General features: G+C 39.2%; 1 protein-coding gene across 3 annotated transcripts in view; it reads left to right on the top strand.

The window, feature by feature from the left end:
- The window catches only part of LOC121586502 (semaphorin-6D), a 133,081-nt gene that overhangs the window by 114,900 nt on the left and 4,860 nt on the right, over positions 1-13,321 (top strand). For 2 of the 3 annotated variants that reach the window (XM_041903233.1, XM_041903232.1), the window contains exons 18-19: positions 1,394-1,452; positions 2,024-2,077. In XM_041903233.1, the coding sequence (XP_041759167.1) occupies positions 1,394-1,452; positions 2,024-2,077 (113 nt within the window). The remainder of the gene's footprint in view (positions 1-1,393; positions 1,453-2,023; positions 2,078-13,321) is intronic. The other variant, XM_041903234.1, reaches the window with a different exon arrangement.

The raw sequence follows: 13,321 nt of genomic DNA, 5'->3' as shown, positions 1-13,321 counted from the left end.
GTTTGTAGGCCTAAACTCAAACTTCTATTTAGGCCTACTCCTAAACTGAATCCTCCGTATTTGGTTGTGAGTGGGTGTCACTACCTGTGACTGTTTATATGTTTTTTAATTGGCAAGCATTTGTATAAATATCTACTTAAAGTATCTACTTATATCTACTTATATCACTATGTCTGTATGCATCTCGAGTAGGTCGTTGTTAGCATGTATGCGTTGTCAGAGTCCCTTTCTGAGAATTTGCATCTATTCATATGTATGTCTCTTAGTCCTTTCCCCTCATTCATTACAAGTAAATAGAAGAGCTTTAAAGTGTCTGAGTGAGGGAAATGAATAGCACTTTCTCGCTCACACATTCCACACTTTTGAAAATGGATACATAGAGCGTGAGTGAACGAGAGCGGGAGAGGAGAGAAAAAGCGAAAAAGAAACAAATGAACACAAAGCAAGGACTCTGCAGCTCAGAGATGGAAAGGGCTGGAGGGTGAATGAGAATGAGCGCCCGTTGGTGTCAGAAGTAAGATCCAACCTAATCCTATTCATTCCCCTTCGCATAATGGACACTTGTGTGCTGCCTTCAAACCACACATTCCATTAGCTTCCAGTCACTCTAAATGTATCTGGTTGTGTGTGGACCTTTCTCTCATTCACGAGCATGCTGCATCTAAATCTATTGATGGCTGTCAGTGCAAGCAGCATGCACTGATTGAAAAGTCCTAATGAGAATGAACACAAACCCTTCTTCTCCTCCATGTGTAGGAGGGGAGAGTGGCCCCAAATACAGCCCTTAATAGTTAAACCTGCACTCGTGTGTTTCACATCCCTCAAAAGTGTGCTGGAATATGCACAGGCAAAACACTGGGTCTGGCTACATATTTTGTTTGAATAGGGTCTGGATTATGACCTTGGCTTTAGTCATAGCTGCGTTTTTCTCCTGACTGATGCAGGCTGTTCTTGCCAAATGAGGCCCGGCAATGTCTGCTCCCTCTGTCACCTGATAGAAAGAGTGATCGTCATCTGACCTTTATCAGTCGTGGCGCTGGTTTCTAATTGGACAGCGTACAAGGGGAGAACAGCAAAATGGATGTTCTCGCCGTTCGTGCCATTTTCCTGATTCGCCCACCTTGTCTGTGGATGGTGACGTCATAGGCATATGCAGGATGTCTCTCTGTCACATGAATGTATGGGCTATGGAAATTCTTCTCTCCTCGACAACTGGCAGGTCGGGCAAGTTCTCTGTGTCAGGATGGCGCTAAATGGGCTTCCAGCCTGGGGTGAATGACACGGGTCCCAATTACAGTTGGATAGGTGGAAACCTGTGGCAGCAAAGAGGAAAACAGTTGACAAGACTCCTTTTTTACTCTCTCTTTCTTTCTTTCTTTCTCTCTCTCTCCAGGGCTGGCTTTGACCAGGACATCGAGGGAGACCACTCACTGTACCCTGAAAACTGCAATGGTGAGCTTTCATCAACATCCCCATGGCAACAGGCCAATCACCTAAACATTAGCCCTGTAAAAAGAGGGTCTATTCCTTCATGGAAGTACATGGAAAAATGGGTTTCACAGGCTACCATGGTGTTATAACAAATACCTCCTCCCCCTTTTGTTTGATCTGTTATGGATTTAATTGATGATGTAGCGATTTCATTTGCTACCTGTCAATCTGCCAGCTAACATTGAAGTGGTACAGTATGTTCTTAGATACACACGAAAGTTCTATCAACAAGGTTACATACTGCATACACATTTACATGCTACACTGCATGTTTATATAAGGCAGACTACAGTACAAGAATATGAAGACAAAAGTATAGTAGGGGAGAAAACGTCACATCTAAAAAGTATTTTATGACACTTGAATCCACAACTGGGTCACAATTTGGAAATATCCAGAGCAGTCCAACCTACTTGTATTTCATGTCACGCCCCCAGAAAAACCCATTTGTTTTCTTATGTCTTTGTGAGCGGTATGTAATTCACTCCGTCTTTTTTCTCTCGATATTAATGCTTTGTTTTGCTCCTATCAGCAGATGTGCTGGCGACCACGCGAAACCAGAACTCCGCGGCAGACTCGGCCTACGGTCAGTTTCCATTTCTCTCCCAGTCTCACTCCCTTCTTTCTCCCTGTGTTGCTTTCCACCTTGTTTTATTGCAGTATGACTGAGCATAAACACTTTGAATTAAGTTACATGCAATGAGTTTGCAATAACTATTGGCAATTGGTAGTTTCACATCATGACGATGTGAACGGTGCCACTTTGCTTCTTGAATGTCTAATATCTTGTGAAAACTTGACTGCTGACATGCAAAACATTTTGGGACTGTAACAACAGTGGACTAATGAAAAAAATACAAAAATATAGTTTAAGTGTATTTTCCCTTCAACGTTTCTCACTAGACAACTTGAAAATGAAAGAATACTCCAATATTTTCCATGTCTGGTAAACCTTTTGACTTAGAGACCATACCATTATAGGTTTTCTTTTACTTGAAATTCAAAGTATTGTTTGATTTGAACAGGTTCAGTTCGCTCCCTAACAGGGTTACAAACAGTGCTCTAGTTCCACATGTTGTAGAGAAGATTAAACATGCGTTGCTGCTTGTGGAAATGGAGGCTCATGTGTAAGATCAGATACGCTTTTTAAACCAAGAGGATCTCCTTGGGTAACCGATAGATGTACTTTCAATCATGCAATTCATGACTGGGCATGCCCAAGTCAATAAACCCCTCAGGTAGGCCTAATATTACTCGAGCGTCGTAATTGTAATTCACAGAGCGAGCCTCACACCAGAGAAGACCCTCATTATGTAATATAAGCCCAGCGTTCGCCGTTCACTGTGATTAACCCATGGAGTAAATTACACTATTAGAGGCTAATGGAGACTCCAACCTCGGCTGCCAAAAGGCACGTTGGACTTTAACCTCCTGGCCCTGGTGTAGCTCAGCCAAGCGTGAATGTCTGTGTCAGAGAAGTGATTTCTCGATTGGGGGAAGAGTCCAATTCTGACTGGAGACTTCTGTTTTAATAATGCTATTTTGAGTGGCTTTTCGACTGGCCCCCAGGTGCAATCTGTGTAGAGAATCATGGCGGTATCGCCTCAGCAGCCTTATTAGCAATCAATCCCATCATGCAGCAGCACACAGGGTTCAAGGTGGCCCTCCGTGAGCACAGGGAACACAGCAGAGGTGGTTTTCAATCACTAAAACCCCCCAGAAACACTGGCATTGCGAAAGACCTTGAAACGGTCTTGATGACTACGCAGAAACGTCCCAACTCCAATGACGGACTAGGCGTAGGGAGTTTAGCCAGATAATGGTCATAGTGACTGTTTGTCATTTCTGAATGCCTTTGAAACAAACATTGAAACAAATCAATTTAATGAATGCTTTACTGATCCTGGTCAAAGCCAGGGGATGTAAATATCAAGAGAACTTTCCATTGCACTTGGAATGGATTCACAGTGTACAATAGTATTTAATAGATTATGAATTTTAATCTACAATAGTTAGTATGTTATCTTCATCGTAGATTTAAATACATACAATAATTATTGATATATCCATAAGCCAGTTATGAGGATGAGCTTTGTCCATAAATCCTGCCCAAATCTGACATATTAACTTTAGTTCTAAAATGGATACTTTATACATAATTTAGAGATATACATCAATAGGACATAGGGAATGCAGAGTTGGTTATCGAACTGCAGCTCATATTGTAAATTACAGTGGCCTTGTGCCCAACTATGATTACTCCACAAAGCCTAAGTGGTCCACAGTGATCTAAGAGATTGGTCCTGCGGCTGTAGAACATTGGACAGACCTATGTTGTGCCAGCTGGCTCGAACAATCCGGTCCAAAAATTGGTCTTGGTTTGTTCCGAAAGCTCTACAAGGTTTTTAAAAGGAACAAGAGCCCGTATAAGGCCTTCGAAAAGGTCTTGCAGTCGAACACTGTGCAAATGAACATAATTACCTGCAATTTATGACTTATTTGGCAGTAACTAATGCCATAGACCTTCCCTTTTAATGCAAGGAAGATAACACAGCGACACTCCATTTGTAAGTGCCTCAACTCATTTAAAAACACTTTAGGAACTCTGCATTGGGTCGTCAGCTCGGGTGGTGGTATGCAATTATGGGGCCGAGACGTAGCAGAAATCACATCAGATGGTCTCATTTGCATGTGTTATGTGGACGTCCGCGTGGTATGCCGACCTCCTAATTACTTTTACGGCAACTTAATGTATTTCCTATGGCCGACCGCGGTTTATCACCTTGTAACAGTATACACCACGAGGAGCCGCGGCTGGGCCGTATCGTTAACATATGCACACGACACGCTCGTCTTCACCTAGTGGAAATCCATGGCATAAAGAGAAACATAGGCTTTTCAATACGCCGTAAAACCTATGTGTAAATAAATGAAGAGGCTGGGGAAATGATTGAATCGTTAGTTGGTATTGACGGTCAGATTGAGTCAGCCAAAGGGAAGATTGGTCTTTTGAGACCGGGCTGAATATAATTTTGCACCACTGAGAACAACACAAACCTCTATTAACCCCTGAGAGTGAGCGAGTCACTATAGCTGCTTATCTTGCTCACGTTTTCATGTATTCCGCTTCTCTTGGGGGTGCCTTGTGGCTTTACTTGTTGACGCAGTGATTTCCCAGGCACATTCATGCAGGTAACATCAATCCTGAAGGGAAGCGCTGTCATGTTAGGCTTGGCAGCCTCCATTACAGCTGTGATGAGGGTGCTCCGCCTGAAACGAGCAAAACAAGATAATGTATTTCCTGCCCTTCGCGCGACGTGTGCATATGGGAAAGCTAATGAATCCAGTGGCATCTATCCATGTCTATCTATGAGGGATATACATTTTTAAATATAGTATACAACTAATCTAATTTTCCATTGTCCTATCATGATGGAAAGATCCCTAACCCTATAACCTTGACACCCACCTGAGCGACCTATACACCAAAGAGAAGTTCCCATCTCTTTTTTGGACCTGCTGTGAATATGCAGCCTAAACAGAGAAAAATACGGTCAGAGACCTACTTGAGCAGCACCGCCCCCTCAAGATTCTGAGCCTGCCTGGCAGGGTTGGTCATACAAAAGCCAGAGCCCCCTGATGGGAGAGCATAATAAACAAGGAAATTCTCAAAGCTGCTAATGAGAACCTTGGGACCTTTTACCTATCGGTGGGGATTCCGGTGGGTCGCCCACCCAGTAGTGGCAAGTGCTGGCAACACTGCTGCAGTAACCCATGGGGAGGGGTCACACTCGGACAATCAGAGAGGGGGTTTATCATTGCTAGCCCAGGTGGCACAAAATAATCAAGGTCTGAGTCGCATGGAGATGCTTGGGAAAATGGTTAAAACAGGGGATCAGAGTGTTTGTGTCTCAGGTGAAGAGGGTGATCTGATCTCCATCACCTAGGACTGGACATAGATTAAGTAGATTAATCAAATCTCACATTGTTATCAATTTCTACTCAATCTGCATGCTTTCTCAGTCAGCTTTAACTGTATCTGCACTCGTAGATCAAGTTATTTCTCGAGTTGGGCTCTGGGATATACGCTGTTGAGTATCTGTTTTTATGTGGACTGTGGAGGAGGGGTTGAGTGTGTTGGAGTATGTGAGTATGTGCGTGTGTGCTTGTCTGACGTCTGTTGTGGGGGGGGTGGGGATGTTGGGGGAGGGTATGGGATGGACCTGGGAATTATTTGCTGGGATAATGATTACTTGTCAAGGAATTAAATGTAATACAATGGCAATCCGGGTTATATTTAGAATCCTACGCGTGAACTGCCGACATTATTACGCATATTAATTGATAATGATGAAAAATAGGATATGCATAATTAAAAAATAAATAAATAGATATATATATATAGAGGTGAAAGCATTGGAAATGCTTTTGGCGGTTGACCTGCTTTTGTTTTGTGGGTGGCACTATGTGCTGTTTTTCGATGGATGGGTCCTGGCCTCTCGGGGCCTTAGGGATCTCGGAGGGGACGTGGGTGGGATGCTGATCACGGCGATGACGGCTCAACTTGGGATGGGAAGGGGCTTTAGCGGGGTTAGTGGAGAACAATTGAAGGCTACTCCGTAGCAATGCAAATATCACGGTACAGCTATATGGACACTCAATCATTACGCTATTTTTTATTGGTAAATTTACAAACATATATAATGATAAAAATAGACTTGAAACTTATATCTCATTATGGTGTATGGTGAAATAAGTATAGCCAGTTATAATTGTAATGGCTTAGCTGATAATAACAAAAAGAAGAACAATATTTACATGGCTCAAAGAGAAGGAATATAATATCTATTGTATACAGGAAACTCATTCAACAATTCGAGATGAAGTAGCGTGGAAAAAAAGAATGGAAATATCTTCTCCATGGGCAAAAGAAATTCAAAAGGGGTGATGATATTAATTAATAGTAATTTCGATCCAAATGTGCAAATTGTACAAATAGATACACAAGGTAGATGGATTATTTTAAATATGTTATTGGACCATAAACAGATATGGCTCATTAACCTTTATGGACCAAATAATGATGATCCACAATTCTTTGACAATATATATAATAAATTATCAGGCCTGCAAGCAACTCAAGACAATATTATTATGGTGGGGGATTATAATACTGTTTTAAATAGCTCAATGGACCGTAGAAGGAAATCACACCACAAACAATCACCCACATGCTCTTAAGGAAATTGTGAATGTCATGGATACATTAGAACTAGTAGATATATGGAGGCTTAAATATACTGATCCAGTGAGATATACATGGCGGAGACTGAATCGCTAATCGTCTTGACTTCTTTCTTATCTCATTCTCGTTGGCACCAAAAGTAAAAAAAAAGTGTTGATAGCAGAATCCGGTCAGACCATCATGTAATAGGCATATATATTACTCTTACTGAATTTCCACGTGGCGAGATATTGAAATTTAATCAAAGCCTATTGGATGATAATTTATTTATAATTAGAACAAAGGAATTTATAACTGATTTTTTTTCCAACATAACATAGGTACAGCTAATCCCCTTATTGTATGGGACACCTTTAAATGTGCCTTTAGAGGCCATGCAATTCAGTACTCATCTCGAAAACAAAAGCATTTAGGTCAAAAGAGTTTATACTAAGAAAGGAAATAGAAAGTCTAACAGAACAGATAGATGGCAATAAAAACTGAACATAGAGGCTCAGAATAAATTAGAGGAAAAACAAAAAGAAATGGAGAAATTTATTCAAGAAAGATCAAGTGTAACATATTATAAAAAATAAAGCAAACTGGATGGAATATGGGGAAAAATGCACAAAATTCTTTTTAATCTTCAACATAGGGAATGCTACCAAAGGAACTTAATGAAACTGGTTACAATTGCCGGAGTCACCATGATTCACCAAATGACATTTTGAAGGAAGAAACAAAGTACTTTAAGCATATGTTTTCTTTTCAGTCGCCTCCATCTCCTCCTAACTGAAGCTAATTGTAGAGATTTTTTTCTATTGATAATGTCAAATTAACAGCCACACAGAAAGACTCATGTGAAGGTGAAATTACAGAGGAGGAACTTCTGGATGCAATTAAAGACTTTAAGTCTGGGAAAAACTCCAGGGTTGGATGGCATACCAGTCGAGGTATACCAAACCTTTTTGATATACTAAGAGGACCGTTATTAGCATGTTTTAACCACTCCTATGTAAATGGTAGATTATCTGACACTCAAGAAGAAGGACTGATCTCATTATTACTGAAACAGGATACAAGTGGAAAATATAAAGATCCAGTCCATTTACAAAATTGGAGGCCCCTTACACTTCAGTGTTGTGATGCAAAAATCCTAGCAAAATGTATAGCGCATAGAATTAAAAGGTATTGCCGGATATTATTCATTCTAATCAGACAGGTTTTTTACATGGAAGATACATTGGAGATAATATAAGGCAAGTATTGGAAACATTAGAACACTATGGAAAATATGGGAAACCAGGCCTGCTATTCATAGCAGACTTGAAAAGGCATTTGATAAAGTTCGACTGGGGTTTATATATAAATGCCTGGAGCATTTCAATTTTGGAGAATCTCTTATAAAATGGGTCAAAATCATGTATAGTAACCCTAGGTGTAAAATGTAAATAATGGCTATTTCTCAGAAAGTTTTAAACTGTCAAGAGGAGTGAAACAAGGTTGTCCACTATCGGCATATCTATTTATTGTCCATCGAGATGTTAGCGATTAAAATCAGATCTAATAATAATATCAGAGGATTAGAAATAAAGACCTTAAAAACAAAGGTGGCATTGTACGCTGATGATTCATGTTTTTTTTAAATCCACAACTAGAATCCCTCCACAGCCTCATAGAGGATCTAGATACATTTTCTAACCTCTCTGGATTACAACCAAATTATGACAAATGTACTATATTACGTATTGGATCACTAAAAAAATACAATTTTTACATTACCATGTAGTTTACCAATAAAATGGTCTGATGGTGATGTGGATATACTCGGAATACATATCCCAAAGGAAATAAATGATCTCACTTCAATAAATTTTAATAGAAAATTAGCAAAAATAGATAAGATCTTACTGCCATGGAAAGGAAAATACCTGTCAATTTGTGGAAAAAAATCACCCTGATTAACTCATTAGTATTATCACAGTTTACCTATTTGCTTATGGTCTTGCCTACGCCTAGCGAACAGTTTTTTAAATTATATGAGAAAAAAAATATTCAATTTTATTTGGAGCGGCAAGCCAGACAAAATTAAAAGAGCATATTTATATAATGAATATGAATTCGGAGGACAGAAATTATTAAATATTAAAGCATTAGACCTATCACTAAAAGCTTCAGTCTTACAAAAGTTATACTTAAATCCGAACTGGTTCTCAAGCAAATTAGTAAGATTGTCTCACCCAATGTTCAAGAAAGGCCTTTTTTCCCTTTATTCAGATTACAACCTCACACTTTCAGTTATTTGAAAGGAAATAATCTCCCAAATGTCACTATTTCTAAAACAAGCCATAGAAAGTTGGTTGCAATTTCAATTTAATCCTCCAGAAACGACAGAACAAATAATGCAACAAATATTGTGGTTAAATTCAAATATACTAATTGACAAAAAACCTTTATTTTTTGACAGAATGTTTAAAAAGGTATAATCTTTGTAAATGATATCATCGGTAGGACTGGTGGAGTTATGACGCACATGCAGCTAACAAAAACATATGGAAATGTCTGCTCTACCCAAAATTACAACCAAATAATGGCAGCATTACACGCAAAAATGGAAGAGGAAAGTGGAGGAGAAAGTAAGGAACTTGTCTGTCGGCCTTGCATTAAAGAACATAATTGGTTAAGGAAAACTGTGATAAATAAAAAATATATCAGTTTCACTTAAGGACCAAAGGATTGACAGCCGTCCCATATAGATTGCAAAATAGTTGGAAGAGATCTTTGATGTACCGATCCCATGGCATAGTGTTTATGAACTGACACGCAAAACGACACCGGATTCAAAATTAGAATCTTTCAATTTAAATTATTATATAAAATCCTTGCTACCAATAGAATGTTATTTATATGGGGGATACAATCCTCCCAGCTCTGCAGATTTTGCTGTGAAGAGACGGAATCATTGGACCATTTGTTTTGGTTCTGTCCATTTGTAGCTTGTTTTTGGACACTGGTCAGGAATGGCTAAAGGATTGCAATATTTACCTGGAACTAACCTTGCAGATAGCATTACTGGGTGATCTGAAAAGTCATAGTCAATCAATCAATAATATAATAATACTTTTAGCAAAGCTGTTTATTTTTAACTCTCAATCTGTAGAAGCAATGAGAATAGAAAGGTTCAGAATTATTGTAAAACATCACAGTACGGTTGAAATATATGGCAAATAGAAATCCGATATGGATGGTGTTAAGAGATAGATGGGAGGTATTGAATAGAGCTGAAGGATGGGACTAATAACAAATAACAACAAATAATAACAAAGATAGCTAATAATGTAAAGCATACTGTGTCCATAATAAGTATATAGGCTGTATGTTGGGAGCTTTTGGGAAAGAGCACAGTTAGAAAGATATGGCATATAGAAGCAAACCGGATGGACATCATGAAAACGATCGGAGAGGTTGAGAGTAGAAGTAGTTCAGGAGCAAAAAATAAATAAATAATAATAATAATAATAATGATATATATGTATGTATGTATGTATATGTATATATATATGTATATATATAATAGAATTATTGTAAAATTAACTGTGTCCATAAGGTGTAGATAGTAAGTATAGACCGGAAGTAGAGACCTGGGCATTGTTGTTCACTAATTTACTCCAAGTAGGGAAAGGATGGTGGGGTTGAAAAAGTAATAAAGGGGAGTATATATAAAAAAAATAAAAAAAAATAAAAAAATAATAAAAAATGGGGATTGGAAGTGATGCAGACAATTACATTGATAGAAGATACAATCTATCTGCAATATTAAGCTGATCCATTCCCCACAAAAAAAAAAAAAAAAAAAAATTAATGTATTTCCTATGGCCGACCGCGGTTTATCACCTTGTAACAGTATACACCACGAGGAGCCGCGGCTGGGCCGTATCGTTAACATATGCACACGACACGCTCGTCTTCACCTAGTGGAAATCCATGGCATAAAGAGAAACATAGGCTTTTCAATACGCCGTAAAACCTATGTGTAAATAAATGAAGAGGCTGGGGAAATGATTGAATCGTTAGTTGGTATTGACGGTCAGATTGAGTCAGCCAAAGGGAAGATTGGTCTTTTGAGACCGGGCTGAATATAATTTTGCACCACTGAGAACAACACAAACCTCTATTAACCCCTGAGAGTGAGCGAGTCACTATAGCTGCTTATCTTGCTCACGTTTTCATGTATTCCGCTTCTCTTGGGGGTGCCTTGTGGCTTTACTTGTTGACGCAGTGATTTCCCAGGCACATTCATGCAGGTAACATCAATCCTGAAGGGAAGCGCTGTCATGTTAGGCTTGGCAGCCTCCATTACAGCTGTGATGAGGGTGCTCCGCCTGAAACGAGCAAAACAAGATAATGTATTTCCTGCCCTTCGCGCGACGTGTGCATATGGGAAAGCTAATGAATCCAGTGGCATCTATCCTAGAGATAGGCGAGGCGTTGTACAGACCCAACAGCAATGTGTCAAACTTCAACTGTACATTCCATGGTCGGAAGCAGAGATAGTTTGAAACTCACAAATTGAAATTTGCCGGACTGGGGGTGAATTCACTTTAATGATGGGGTGGTGAAGCTTTTAACTGAAATATTTTCCTTTCTTTGGCTGGGCTTTAGAGGTAATAGGTGAAAAGGTGTGCCTGACCTCAGGAATATAGATATGGTAATAAATAAATAAAAATGGCAATGAATGACCTTTCACTAAAGCTTTAGTTACTATATTTTCTAATTTCAGGATTCTGAGTAAAAGGCTTTACAGATCAGTGTTTATAGAAGATGTATTAATTGTTAGACCTCTCGCACAGTGACCAACCAGAATTTGAGCGAAGCCATTTTTACCAAATATACTAAGAGTTTCCCCAATACTCTTATTAAAACTTTCCTTGAAAAACTGAGTGTGAAGATAAATGTGTGACTATAAACCCAAGCAGAAATACATTACCCAGCAACCTGAAGTGGAGCTCTGCTGAACCTAAAGACCTGCTGAAAATACCAGATGCTCCCCACTGAATTGGATATGTGAAAATGCACTATTTTATAGTTACATAACTAGGAAACGTATTATATTATGCAAACTGTTTGACTGCTCCGATTATGTTCCCTGGCGGGCTCTAGTGATAATGCCTTTCCCCTCAACCACTAATCCCAAAATGCCTTAAATGTGTTAAGGCAACGTGCATATACACACTTAAAATAACACTCAGAATAATACTATCTGGATTTCCGTTAAGAGAGCATTCACTAGGCACTCCAATTCCACCACTGAGTGCTAAATGTTATATTCATCTGCCTGAATTATCTCTATCTGTGCTACTGTTAAATTACCGTTTATGACCAAGAACAAAATGCACACAGTGAACTTTTTGACTGGGATGTAAACAACAATGTATACAAAATAGGCTACAACAATGTGTATACGCAGGTAACTGCCAAAATAAAGGAAACACCAACCAAGTGACTTAATATGATGCTGGGCCACCATGAGCCAGAACAGCTTCAATGCACCTTGGCATTGATTCTACAAGTGTCTGGAACTCTATTGGAGGGATGTGACACCATTCTTCCACAAGAAATTCCATCATTTGGTGTTTTGCTGTCTCAGGCGCCGCTACAGAATATTTTATAAGTGTTCAATTGAGTTGAGATCTGGTGACTGAGACGGCCATGGCATATGGTTTACATTGTTTTCATGCTCATCAAACCATTCAGTGACCACTTGTGCCCTGTGGATGGGGGCATTATCATCCTATGGGGGCATTGCCATGGCAGACATAATAATGGACTGCCCAGCATTTTTATACATGACCCTAAGCAGTTGTCAGAGCACCTTACCGATCACTGCACCTGTACACAGCCCATCTGAAATTAGCCCGCCCTACTACCTCATCCCTATATTGTTATTTATTTTGCTCATTTGTACCCCAGTATCTCTATTTGCACATCATCTCTTGCACATCATTCCAGTGTTAATACTAAATTGTAATTATTTTGCACTATAGCCTATTTTATTGCCTTACCTCCATAACTTGCTAAATTTGCACACACTGTATATATATGTATTTCTGTTTCTGTATTTTTGACTTTGTTTTGTTTTACCCCATATGTAACTCTGTGTTGTTGTTTTTTATCGCACTGCTTTGCTTTATCTTGGCCAGGTCGCAGTTGTAAATGAGAACTTGTTCTCAACTGGTTTACCTGGTTAAATAAAGGTGAAATAAAAAAAAATATACTAAAAAAAAAATAACTCCGGAACCACACCTGTGTAGAAGCACCTGCTTTCAATATACTTTGTATAACTCATTTACTCACGTGATTCCATTATTTTGGCAGTTACCTATATCTTGCTAGAGGGCGTTTGTTCACAATAACCCATCAAGGCAGTTCCATAATCCTTCAAAAGGCACATCCTGCCAAGTCCTGAGGCCTGATCCTAGCCTCCATTGGCACTAAGCAGAGAAATCTGGATACCTCACACTCCCAGCAGATATGCGTATGTCCTGTTCATTGAAACCAAATGCAGTGGCATGATCACACCCTTTATTAGCACTAGCTATAATGCTT

This window comes from Coregonus clupeaformis, chromosome 17 (assembly GCF_020615455.1).
Source record: "Coregonus clupeaformis isolate EN_2021a chromosome 17, ASM2061545v1, whole genome shotgun sequence".
NCBI lineage: Eukaryota > Metazoa > Chordata > Actinopteri > Salmoniformes > Salmonidae > Coregonus > Coregonus clupeaformis.
This window is presented reverse-complemented; position numbering and strand designations above follow the sequence as displayed.